The sequence below is a fragment of the Cucumis melo genome, chromosome 4 (assembly GCF_025177605.1).
Source record: "Cucumis melo cultivar AY chromosome 4, USDA_Cmelo_AY_1.0, whole genome shotgun sequence".
NCBI classification, from domain to species: domain Eukaryota; kingdom Viridiplantae; phylum Streptophyta; class Magnoliopsida; order Cucurbitales; family Cucurbitaceae; genus Cucumis; species Cucumis melo.
This window is the reverse complement of record NC_066860.1, coordinates 18,120,793-18,135,086: the sequence shown is the minus strand read 5'-3', so window position 1 is coordinate 18,135,086 and position 14,294 is coordinate 18,120,793. Positions and strand designations below refer to the sequence as shown.

General features: G+C 30.1%; 1 protein-coding gene across 1 annotated transcript; it reads right to left on the bottom strand.

The window, feature by feature from the left end:
• Positions 1-10,457: 10,457 nt before the first annotated feature.
• On the bottom strand, positions 10,458-11,084 carry LOC103502000 (ankyrin repeat-containing protein BDA1-like). The gene has a single exon (XM_051083385.1). It carries the CDS (start codon positions 11,082-11,084, stop codon positions 10,458-10,460), a length of 627 nt encoding a protein of 208 aa, XP_050939342.1.
• Positions 11,085-14,294: the final 3,210 nt, after the last annotated feature.

Below are 14,294 nucleotides of genomic sequence, written 5' to 3'. Positions count from 1 at the left end.
CCCTTGGAATCAAATTCGTCCGCGTTCACAAAAAACATCCTCTCACATTCTCATTCTCTCTCTCACATTCACAGCAACGACGGTAAAATTTCCATCTTCTTTCAAGTGGTCGCGATTTTAATTTGGGGTTTTTAGCATGTTTTAATGTATTGTACTTGTTCATTCTTGTTCATCAATTCGAAATTTTAATGTATTAGTTTTAGGTTTTAGCTGTTACCAGGATAGATATGGAAGATTGAATATATGTTAATGTATTAGTTTTAGGTTTTAGCTGTTGTGGTAATTGAATGTGTGTTTTTTTTATTACTATCAAAAGGGCTTGCTCCGGAGATACCTGAGGATCTTTACCATTTGATGAAGAAGGTTGTCTCGATTAGAAAGCATTTGGAAAGGAACAGGAAGGACAAAGACTCCAAGGTACACATTGTACTCTATACCCACTTTATACAGTAATCAATTAGGGATTATAATGTAGATTAATTGAAGATGAATGGACATTAGCTATAGTTAGAAATGAATATATATATATATATTCTATTCATATGTGTTGTTAGATCATTGGCTTGATTTTAAGAAAAATTCTTAAGAGTGGCATCTAGTTAGAATGGTTAAGACTTTGGTGCAATGACTATTTATGACCTCTTGCGATAATTATTTGAGATTTTGGAGCTATTGCTCTTTATCTTATTATATATATATTCTATCATTTTTATACACTCCTTTTCTTTTCTTTTTGTTTCTTCCCAAACTATACACTTTTTTCTTTTCCTTTTAAACAAATGTAACCTTTCTTTCGGATTCCTTCATACGTTGTTTGATAGGCAAACAACAAAGAGTTATGACTCTTTATTTGCCTTAGAGATGTCGAGCTTAGATATGACAGAAGGGATGTTTGTATTGGTAGTCCTAGCCCTTCTAGGAGCTTTGCTTGTAGATCATTCTTTTATTACTTAATAAACTACTCTCCTTCTAGGCAGTGTTTTCTCGATTCTTTGGAAGGTAAAAATCACAAAAAAGAGTGAAGTTCTTTGTCTGTTAGGTTATTGGTAGAATCAATATCTTGGATAGGCTCTCGAGGAAGTTCTCGTCTTTGGTTGGGCGTTTTGGTTGTATCCTTTGTTGGAGTGTGGAGGAAGATTTGGATAATTTGTTTGGAATTATTATATGATTGTTCGGCTTGAAACTACTTTGGAGGGTTTGATCTTCAGATAGCTCGACTCAAAGCTTTTAGTGATATGATTGATGAGTTCCTTCTCTATTTATCATTTAGGGGGAAGGGAGTTTTTTTTTCCAGCAGAGGTGTGCTTTGTTATGGAGTATTTGTGAGAGATAAATAAAATTTTTATAGGGGTTGAGAGAGAATTTCTTGATGTTTGGTTCCTTCTCTGATTTAATATTTCACTTTGGGTCTCAGTCATGAGTTCCTTTGGTAATTATTTGTCAAGTCCCATTTTGCTAGATTGGAGCCTTTCTTCTCTACGGTGTTTGTGTTCCCTTTAAGGGCTTTGTTTTTGTTGTTGTTTGTTATACACACACACAAACAACCCTTGTATTCTTTCATTTTTCTCAACGGAAGTTGGTATCAGCTTATTTATATAAAAAAAAAAATTGCAAACAGATAAATTTTAAGCAACTTTAACATGCTACATAATAATTTCAGACTATAGAGAAAACCAAAGTTTATATTCAAAGATAGATTAAGACAATTACTATATTATTAGACTACAAGCACTCAATTATTCATAAAATTCATATTGTTTTTACTAGTTTTGCGATACTTCAACCTTGAGAGGAATAGAAAGACATTTGGAGGGGCTGAGAGGTCTTGAGAGGATTTTTTTCCTTGTCACGTTTAATTCATCTCTTTGGGTGTCATTCTTTAAGAATTTTTGTTATTTGTTCAAAGTTAATAGTAAATACGAATAAGTGTAATTGTTGTTCACTCAATTATTTTTGTTCACGTGTTCCATTTTATCGTAACAAGTAATTGTTGTTGATTTTATGACTATTTAGTTGTTTTTCATTTTCTTGCAAAATATGAGATGAGAATATTAAAGTTTTAACTTTTGAGCTTAATATTATAAACAATATGTGTGAGATGAGTTATGCTCATCATTTTACTAACAATTTTAGTTTAAGTGTAATTGAAATCCTAACTTTGACACTTCCCTTATTTATTTTTCATTCTTTTATTCTCTATGATATATTTAGTTCAAAGAACAAATTATATAAAAAACATTGATCATTCATGTTGGATTCGCAACATAAAACCACAACAATAGTTATTAGTTTAGTTAACTTTAAAGAGTGATTATAAAAATGATAAAAATGATTTTAATCATTTTTAGAATCATTCTCGAACATGCCTTATTAGAGTACTTAATATTGTGTTTTATTTACTTATGTGATCTTTTAGCCATTTTATCGTAACAAGTAATTGTTGTTGATTTTATGACTATTTAGTTGTTTTTCATTTTCTTGCAAAATATGAGATGAGAATATTAAATAAGTTTAAATTTTCACTTTAATTTTGTTTTGATATCTACCTACAAACTAATACGTTGTACAGGATTATAGTCGTATTCAAAGGGAAAGAAGGTCGAAATGCGTATACAATCACCACATGTCACGTAAGGGATATGCTAATCTTGTCGATGAACTAGTGAGTATTTTTAATTAAATTGAAGAATTTATCTTAATATGTTGTTGTTAATTAAATATCTATCTTTTGTTGTAGAAAATAACGCATGATGTTTCCTATCGTTCAACTCTTTGGAAAGAAGCACGGAAAGGAAAAAATAATGATTATTTTGATGATGCTACTCGAGATTGTGCCTCTCGGATTGTAAGTATACTTATGATTACAATATATAATCTTTTGTTAACCTAACTGATGATGAATTGTTTTATACTTGTATTGTTTTATAGGATGAATTAGTTGCAACAAATAAAAATGAGGACATCTTGACTGACGCATTGGGTTCCAAGGAGCACGGTGGACGTGTAAGAGGCGTGGGTGCTTTCGTCTCTCAATCACAATATTTCAACACAGTAAAAAGGAAGGAGAAAATGTGTCATAAAGAAGAGGATGACTCGAGATGCAAAGGTGACAAGAAGAGAAGTAATCACTCGAGGTCATCCATTGGAAGTATTAATATAGATCTTGATGCCGATGAGGACACACCTACCAACAAAGGAGTGGAGGTAATTGACTTTGTTGTCACTTTTAGTTTTTTAACGATATAGGATCAATTGTTCTTAACTATGCTTTTAATATTTGTAAAGGAAACACCATGCCAATTGTCTATAGGATCCATTAATAATATTGTTGCAGTAGCCACGATAGTTAAGGATAACATTGGATGTCCCAATGTTAAAGTTCTAGTAGATGTGGTTACGGGAGAAAATTTGACTATACCCAATCCAGTGAAGGGAAAGATAGAGACTTTAAATCAAGCATTGGGTAACATTATAGAATGGCCTCGTCGGCTTGTTTCTACGATCAATGACAAACAAGTGTGTATCTTTTTTTACTATTTAAGTTTTGATTTTATTTGTATATGTATTTTGAATTTAGAACCTTGGTTGTGATAGGAGCATTCAACTAGGAAGGATGTCGTATACCCTTCAAATTATACTGACGTTAACGGGATTATTAAGCTTTTAAATAGACATGCCATGAACAACATGGAGGATGTAGACATGATTCGCATCCCAATGAACGAGCTAATATTTGGAAGTGACAAATTTGTTTATTTAGCTCGTGAAGATTTGTTACATTACTGCGGCATGGTTGAAATCGGCTATATGTGTATACTAGCGTATATTACGTAAGTAGACAACTTATACTCATCTTTATCTCCAATACCACTGTTGTAGTTAGTTTGTTGATATTTTAACTATGGTTGCTTTTACTTAGATGTCTTTGGGATAAATGTGACTGTGCAAAAAAGTTTTTTGTCATTGACCAATAAAAAATATCGTCACATATCAAAGATCGTGATCTTCGATCCAGAAATTTAGCCAACCAGCTAGAAGCAGTCAACTTGGAACAGAAAGTGCTAATTGCATATAATACCGGGTAAATAAAGAAGAGAAACACATTAATATATTTCCATTGAGCTTAAATGTGTACTCACATTGAAGATGTTGTTTATTGTAGTTTTCATTGGATGTTGCATGTTATCGATCTTCGTAAAAATTGCGTTTATGTTTTGGACTCTCTTCGGAGTAAAGTCAATGAAGACATTCATGGAATCATAAATGTGTAAGTGTATTTACTTTATTACTTCTTATTTAACTTTCTTGTCTTCTAATGTTTCAAAATATTTAGAGGGTTGAAGACATGGCAAGTGAAACACGATCTACAACGCTATCGATCAACTCCAAAATGGAGACCTGTAAAGGTAATTTGCATTTACAGGTAATTATTTTTTATGAAACATAAGATTAATTTGTATTCAATTTATATACATGCAGTGCCCTCGTCAATTGGATTCTGTAGGGTGCGGATACTACGTGCAAAAGTACATACATGAGATAGTGCATAATTCTAGTACTTCTATTACTAACCTTGTAAGTTTCTACTTTAACTTTTTACATATTACAATTTATGATCCAAACTCATACTTTCCATATCTTTCTCTTTGTGTGTAGTTCAATACCAAAAATGCATATAGGCAAAAGGAGATTGATGAGATTCGAACTGAATGGGCAGCTTTTGTTAGCAGATTTGTGTAAGTAGTTGCTTTTTGTAGTTAGGTTAGTAGTTGATTTTTGTAGTTAGGTTAGTAGTTGATTTTTGTAGTTAGGTTAGTAGTTGGTCGAGTTAAGTTTTTGTAGGGACGGACAGTCCTATAGTTTTTTGAAGGGCAGATGGTCCCGTACTAATTGTTGTTTGTTAGATAGTTTGTACCTATACTTTAGTTAGTGAAGGAACTTTCTATTGTGTTTATAAATCACGATCTTATATATTATCTTTATATTTTTGAGTTTTCACTTACAGTTGTTGGTTATTTATTTAAATATGTGATTAGAAGTTGGATGATTTTATTTGTTGTAATACTATGTAGAAGGGTGGAAAGGTGTGCCGATATTTTAGGTGTTGGATGATCGTATTTGCTGTAGTACTATATGGAAGTGTGGAAAAGTGTGCTCGTATTTTAGTGTTGGATCTTATGCATTGTAGGTGTTTATTATTGGTTTGCCATGGATGGCAGGATGTGTTGTTTGATATGTGTGATTATATATATAAGTGGATATATTGGAGGATTTGGAGTAGTTGGACTTATAGTGTTGAATATAGTTGTGTTTATTGATATGTGATTATATGTAAGTGTTGGATGATGTGTATTTGTTGTAGTTCTATATGGAAGTGTATGCTGGAATTTTAGGTATTATTGTGTGCATTGCAGGTGAACTAGGTATTATTGTGTGCATTGCTGAAATTTTAGGTATTATTGTGTGCATTGAGTAGTAGGCATTATAGCCAGTGTGCAAGCCATTTTTTTAATTTTTTACAATATACGATGACGAACATTTCCGGACGTAATTCGACTCAAATAATATCGGTTTTGCCGTCATAAAAACTATTATAAATACGACATGAAATGTATCTTTAACGTGGGTATAAAAACGACATTAAATGTGTCTTTATTGTCGGTTTAAAAACGACATTAAATGTGTCTTTAATGTCGGTTTAAAAACGACATTAAATGTGTCTTTAATGTCGGTGGAAAGACGACATTAAAGATGTGTCATAAGCGACATTAAAGACATCTTTAATGTCGGTTTAAAAACGACATTAAAGACAGCTTTAATGTTGGTTATAAACCGACATTAAAGATAGACCGACATTAAAGACCTTCAATAACAGCTTCAAAGATGTCGGTTTATAACCGACATAGAAGGTCTTTAATGTTGGTTTATAACCGACATTAAAGCCCAACCGACATTAAAGGCCTTTAATAACGCTTACAAAGATGTCGGTCGCCAAGTGACATTAAAGGCCAGATTTCTTGTAGTGATTGGTGGTGAAAAATGGTCCAATCTTGAAATGCCACGTGCCTTTGTCAATCCTTATTCTGAACTCAGATTGGATGGTGGGGTCCTATCAATTGCTGACTAACTGATATCTAAGTCACATCACTGTCTCGAAGTGAGATATGCTAACTTGTTCATTAATCGCCACGTACCCTCTTCATGTAAGGATTCTTATCACATAACTCATGTGTAAATTGCACTTACTAACATGGGTCTCCTCGCGCATATTTCTTATCGCAGAGCTTTCATCGCATTAGTGATTTGCAATTAGGGCCTTACAGACTTGGATAATAAACCTTCAGGTTTCATTGTGCCTCTTCTACCACCGTAACCTTTTGATAGTTAAAATAAATTTGTATGTATATATTTTGTAGAAGTATTTAAAGTAATATAATAAAAATACAAAAATTGATAAATTGAGGAGACATGTGTTCCCTCATCATTATGTACATTTACGCCAATTGGTGATAGATTCTATTACTTAAGATTTTTATTAGATACTATTTCTAATAGATTCTGAAATGTTCTATCACTTATAGATTCTAAGAGCTATATCTAAATTTTGCTATATTTGTAAATTCTTTTGCACATTCTTTATTCACTATCTTGAGTTCGATTGACAATTTTTTCCTCCGTAAAAAAAAAAGTGACAAAAAAAGCTTTTAGAGAAACTAATTTTTTGTGACGTAAGATAAGATTAGGGAAATTTCGTAACTTTTGGCCTGTGGTCAAGAAATTCAAGGATGGAAAGAAGTTGGTATATAAAATGAATATGAATAAATGAATAGAAAAACAACATTTTGGAGCCCAATGAATCGAAAGACGGTTTATAATAAATGGTCGACCTTCAAATTAACTATACATAATCCACGAATCATACATAGAATAGAGAAAATTTTTCTTGATTTCTTATATGTGTCATTGATATTTTCAAAGTCTATAAATGTATATATTATATATATATTTTAATTCTCATCTCTCGCTATCACTTGTATAAATTTTTGCCTTGTTTCGCAAGCTATCCATCTAAGAAAAAAAAGGAAAAAAGAGAATATATTCAATATATGTATTAATAAAATTATTAAAGTAATAATTTAAATACAATATTGTATAAGATATTTGAATCAAAGCCACGTCAGCTAGTTTAGCTCGATTGGGTCAAATAAATGTGTATATTAAAAGAACTCTTGAAGTTAATTCAATGGATTCGATATTTGATTCCAAACGACATCTGTAGAACCCATTTGACAATTATTTAGTTATTTTAAGAGAATGCATATAATATCTCACGTAAATAAAAGTAAATTTATATGAAGTTTCTAAAACATTTTTTAAAATTAGGTGTAAATAAAACTTCATAATCACATATGGTCAGGATGGTCAGGATTGTTGAGTGGTCTAAGACATCAAATTCAAGTTTTGGTCCTCCTGAGAAGAGCGTGGATTCAAATCTCACTTCTTACAATATCATTTTAAAAAATAACTATCAAATTGAAAAACTAAACTAACCGTTTCTCTTCTATAAAGCCATTTTTACATTCGGTGTTTAAAGCGGTCAAGAGGCAAAGTATCCTCCCTTGGGGAAAATTAGCTATTCAGTTCAATAAGCTATCTCAGGAAATCTTCTTGAATAAATCTACAGATTCAAAATTTGATGGTTTTGTGTAAATATTAAAATAAAAAGAAAGAAAATAAACGTTTGATTTAGAAAAGTCACTTAGCTAAAACATCCTAGGGTATTGATCTCATGCAACAAAGTTAGTTGATTAAAAAGATTTGCATTATTCATTTAATTTACTTATTTAATTTTCTCTTTCCAAGCTCATCCCTTTTCTAATGTCTAAAAGCCAATTATATTTTCATGCAATTGAAACTAGTTTAACATGCTCTCGTTGGTTTCAGTTTATAACTACATCTCTTTCGTCAAGCATTTAGTTGGAACATCATACACATGATAAAAAGCAAATATAATTCAATTGATCAAACTAATATAAAATTATCTACAAACAATGTTCATTTCCGGCAAACTCTAGATCTACATATAACTTAGCTAACTCATGTTTAGTACAAATCCCTAATCATGCTATACAAATTAGACATAAAAAGAGAGATCCAAGAGGAAAGAGAGTTATCCATCAGTCAAATCTGTTATCACTAGTACCACACATTAACGTCCTCTTCTCGATCCGACTTCAATTAACTCCATGATTAAGTTATGTTAGGACTATATTTGACTTGCTTTTTATAGCTTAACACTCTTGATATATCATAACTTATTCAATAAATCCACAATTTTATAGGAAATAATGATCTAAACATTCAACGAGTCCAACGCAACAAAAATCGCTAATTAAGAGTTAAAACGAGTAAGAACGAGCCAGAACACAACAAGGAGGATCAAACACAACAAGGAGGATTTTCCTAAATTTCTAGAAGCCAGACGCTGCCCCAGTTTCGTTGTGCTGAAGAATAACGCCGAAAAGGTAATAGCTGCCAAATGGAGCAGCATTGTGGCACCTAAACGACCAAGCGTTGCGATGCTCGGAACTCCGACGAAAAAAATGTGGGTGCGTGTCCCATTCTTTAACCAACCTTCGACTTATTTAAGTCTAATCGTGACTTGTAAACAAAAGAGAACCGCTCATAATTTTTTCATTTTTTCGCTCAAATTAATCTCATTTCCACCGTAAATCCTTTCTACAAATTAATAAAATTAATTTCTCAAATTTTGGCCAAGAATGGCAGCCTTTCTTTTTCAATGATCTATAAGTACTTGATTGAAAATCTATGCATTAAATTTGTAATTTAGATTTTTTCATTCATTTTAATATTCTCGTGAAGCTTTAAATTAAGTCTCTAAAGCCAAAGTGAATTTGCGTGTGTATACATTTATATATATTATTGTTGCATATGCATGCATATGTATTTGCACTATAAAAAAAACAGAGTGAGAGAAAAAGAAAAAGAAATTGTAAAATATAATATTTGTTTCGGTTAGATACAAATAGCCACAACATATCTTTTTCATAAATGACTTGACTATTGTGACAAGTACACTCAATAATTCTTTACGACGATCTATATCTTTAATTGAACAATTAAGATGAACTAACACATCATAGACGCTAATTTATATATCCAAAGTTGACCAATATGCGAAGAAACTTTTTGAACAGCCAAATGAAAAAGGGTACTATAATGCAACAGAGAATTACCAACCCAACCAATACGTACCAAACATGAAGCAAATCCAATAAGTAACTTTGGGCAGTTTTATTCCCACAAACCATTGCCGTTCCAGTTATATATGCAAATGTTAAGAATACAACGGCGATGGTCATGGCTACTGTCAAAAACCAACGAAAAATCTTGTTTTTCAAAGGAAACCCACTCACGATCAATAAAATCACACTGATTGATGCAAAGAATGATATTGAATTTGATATGAAGTAACTTGTGTAGATTTGGACAGACTTGCATGCCATTATTGCAGTTCCTACATCTTGAATTTCCATATGAGCGGGTCCTTCTTGTTTCCATCTACAACTAGTAAACTCTTGGTCTTGTTGCCAAGTCCCTCCGGGAGGATTGATCGCGCCTTGAAACGTCACGGTTGCAATCACGGTTGCCACCAACATCAATGTGCCTTGCACTTCTTTTTGCCAATCCCCTTTGTATTTTAGATTTTTCTTCCAAATTTGCCATTGCCCTTTTCTCTTCTTCTTCTTGGACGACTCTTCCCTTCTTTTACTTATTTGAATGTTCCGTTTTTTACTTCTTTTGTTCACTTTTGGAACTGCCAGTACGTCCTTCAAGCTCATTTTTCCTCTTTGCATTTTTTGAATTGTGAGTAAATATTCCAACATCTACAGACACAAATTTTAACTTTTTACAATATCAATCCATATAGTTTGAAGGATCTTAAGATCTTAAACATTAGAATTCAATTCTCGTAATCGTCAGTACATCTCATAAAATCTTCATAAATAGTCATAATAAATTATTATATAAACTATTTATGAGAAATCTATGAAACTGTCGAATTAGATTTCAACTTTTTCTTAATCTCAGTAATCAAATTTGCAATTTAAGTAATATTTTGTTTAAATTTTGGTAGGATTTTAATTTTTCATTAAATTAAATAAATTAAGATATTTTATGTTTAATTACCACTATTTTCAAAGAATCTATACATTTTTTTACCTTTTGATATTTTATTTATGTGTTTTGGTTGAATAACGAGAAACATATGTATATAAGTTTAAATTTTATTTTAATCGAGCTAAATTGATTGTAGGTCATCAATAACAACTTAATTCAATTGACATCTAAATGTATACTAATAATTAGAAATTCATAACTTCGTCAATTGTTGTTATGAAAAAAATAAATATATAGTAGGCTAAAGGTGGCTTTCAATTACGTACCTCAAATCTTTTCAATCCGAGAGACATATCCAAAATGGTATTTCCATTGTCATCAGTTATGTCAAGAAAATCTTCATCATGGTACAAATAAAATATTTCAATCAATAACTTCATGACTTCCAAATGATTATCTTCAACACATAAATGCAAAACAGTTTGACCATTTTTTAGCTTTGTCCACATAGATCTTGGTCTTGCAAGAATCAATTCCTTCACCATCTCAACATGCCCACCAATCACTGCATGGTGGAGAGGAATCAAGCCATTAAAATCACGAACCAAGCAAGTACTTGTATTTTTCGCGAGCAAAACTCGAACCATCTCCATGTCGCCATTTTGAGAAGCTAAGTGAAGTGGAGTTTGTTGGAGGGCATTGACCATGGGAGCTAGCTCATCAGGACTGTTGTAATTTAAATGTAAAGGATACTCAATATCATTGGAACAAAAGATCAAAACACTTTGAACCATATCTTTGTCGTCTTCAATGAGTTTCCTCAATGTTTGAATGGAGCCAACCATTGAAGCTTCACAGAGTTTTCGTATATTTTCTTCGAAAACTGGTGAGATCCTTATCCTAATTTCATCGCCCTCTTCAGAATTGGAAGACTGTACCATGATTTCTTTATGATTTTCTTCCATATTGGATTTTCTTTAATTAAATAACTGATCTTTCAGATCTCTAGCCTAGCTAGGTATCTTTCTCTAAGAAAATCTATGACCAAATCACCCATTTATAGGTCCAGTTCATAAAAACGATGAAACATTCAACTCTAAATTTTTAATAATTTTAGGTCATCAGTTCTAGAAGAATAAAGAACTGATCTCTCATTAATTATTCATTTCAAAGTTGAATAATAGGATATTATTATAAGGAGAGTGTCTCCTTCTTATGAACACGTTGACTTTATAATTATAAATCATTTTTCATACAAAAGTTGGAGTAAAGACACAAGCCATTTGCAAGAAGCTAATTAGGATATTTTTCTTGTAATAGAAATTCATACATATAGGCCATAGAAATTCATCTAAATTTAGTCAAGTGATCTACATCTCACATTATTCCTTATCATAACTCCTTTGAAACAAAGAAATTAAGAAGAGGGAAGGCAAAAGTGTTAAGCCTCAACCTCAAAATTTATTCATCAACAAGGGAAGGAGGGGAAGGATTTGAAAGCTCCCCAATCTCTCCACATTGAGAATTCTACACCAAAATCATTAAGGAAAAAGATACCCTCCCCCTACCATACTAGATACCTAAATAGGCAAATACTAAAGAGAATTTACAAAATATATTGTAACGCCCCAAAAATTAAGATAATTTTGGAGTTAATTATCTTAATTTTATTTAATTAGATTTAATTTATTGGGCGTTATTTTGAATTCATCTAATGAGAATTATTTGATTTATGTGGGAATTGAAATTAATTAAATATTTGTTGGATGAATATTTAATTAATTAGAGGTTTTTGCATGTGGTGTTTGTTGAGTTTTTGATTAAATGGTAGGTTTAGAGGATTAAGTAAAGTTGCGGACTTTTAATGTTGTTGAAGTTGAATTTAATTAAATAATTATGGATGTTATTTAATTAAATTGTGGGGTGGAAAGTTTGTTGGAGATTTGATAATTATACGTATATATGAAAATATATATACATAATTATTATGTTGAAGAAAAAGTAATTATATTTGTTGAAATATAATTATTTAAGGAAAAGATAAATAATAATTAATTATTGTGGAAGATAATTAATTATTTGGAAGAAAGATAAATAATAATTAATTATTCTACAGAAAGATAATTCTTGATTATGGAGTGAAGTTGTTCTGGTTGGGTTAAGATAATTCATGTTGGAAGTTATAAGTGATTTATTTGAAAAGATTTGATTGATTAAATTAATTGAGGATTTAAGTTAATTTGAGATTTTGGAGGGAAAAGTTGGTTTTGGTGGAATTGGATTTAATTGAGTATATATATATGAATTTATATATTTAATTAATAATTTAGAAAAGTGAAGTTAATTATATGATAGAATATAATTAAGTTTGTTTGGAAAAGAAGATAATCCATGAGTAGAGAGATGATTGATTTGATTGGACAAGAAAATATATATATTTATGATGGTTTAAATAAATATATGTTTATTGTAGATTTTGGTGAGAGAAAAATAATAATAATAAGGAAGTATTATTATTACTATTAATGATTATAAATGCCTAAAATTTTGAGCATTTAAAGCATTTATTTAGGAAAGAGAATGGAAATAAAGATATATGTATATATTTGGTATTATATATATATATATATATATATATATATATATATATATATATATATATATATATATATATATATATATATATATTAAAAGGAAAAGGAAATAATAATAATAAATATTATTGTTATTATTTTGGTCTATAAATAGCATTGGAATTTTTAAGTAATAAAGTAAAGGAAAAAAAGAAAGGTTCTTCATCATCTTCTCTAAGATAACATTGTGTCGTCGCGGCCTCACCAGTTTTAGTTATGATTGGTTCATTTGGCAAAGCTTGAAGAACTGATGAATTTTCTCATCAAGATTTAGATAATTTTTCAACCTTCACGTGGTCAAGTTTGGTAAGCCAAGGTAATTAAATTAATAATTTATTAATTTAATTCTGGATTTAATTGGGGTTTCTTTAAAGGTTCAGTTGGTTAAATTTTTTTGATTTAATCTTGGATTTTTTCCAATGAAGGTTGAATTGGTTTCAACCTTAAATTTTGGATAAGTTAAATTGGAAAATTTTAGATACTAGCAATTGGTAAATTTTATTAAATAAGTTATTGATTTTACCTTATTGTTTAGAATCTGCTTTAATTGGGAAATTACTGTCAGCAAAACAATATTTTTAGATAATCTCCAGGTAAGAGATTCTACTACTGGATCTTCGAACTAAATTTAAGAGATTGCATGTATTTATGATTATGCATTGATGGTAGCTAAGATACATAATGCGATGCTATAAATGATAATTGATATTGTGTTGATGATGATTGATATTAAAATTGATGATAATGACTGATACTATGTGTAATGCCCCAAAAATTAAGATAATTTTGGAGTTAATTATCTTAATTTTGTTTAATTAGATTTAATTTATTGCGCGTTATTTTGAATTCATTTAATGAGAATTATTTGATTTATGTGGGAATTAAAATTAATTAAATATTCATCCAATGAATATTTAATTAATTAGAGGTTTTGGCATGTGGTGTTTGTTGAGTTTTTGATTAAATGGTAAGTTAAGAGAATTAAGTAAAGTTGTGGATTTTTAGTGTTGTTGAAGTTGAATTTAATTAAATAATTATGAACGTTATTTAATTAAATTGTAGAGTGGAAAGTTTGTTGGAGATTTAATAATTATATGTATATGTGGAAATATATATATAATTATTATGTTAAAGGAAAAGATAATTATATTTGTTGAAGTATAATTATTTAAGGAAAAGATAATTGTATTTTGGAGAAAGGATATTTAGTAAGGGAGAAAATGTAAAATAATTATATTTTGGGAAAATATAATTATTTGTAAAAGGATACTTATTTTGGAGAAAGATAAATAATAATTAATTATTGTAGAAGATAATTAATTATTTTGGAGAAAGATGAATAATAATTAATTATTGTGGAAGATAATTAATTATTCTGCAGAAAGATAAATATTGTTTATGGAGTGAAGTTGTTATGGTTGAGTTAAGATAATTCATGTTGGAAGTTATAAGTGATTTATTGGAAAAAGATTCGATTGATTAAATTAATTGAGGATTTAAGTTAATTTGAGTTTTTGG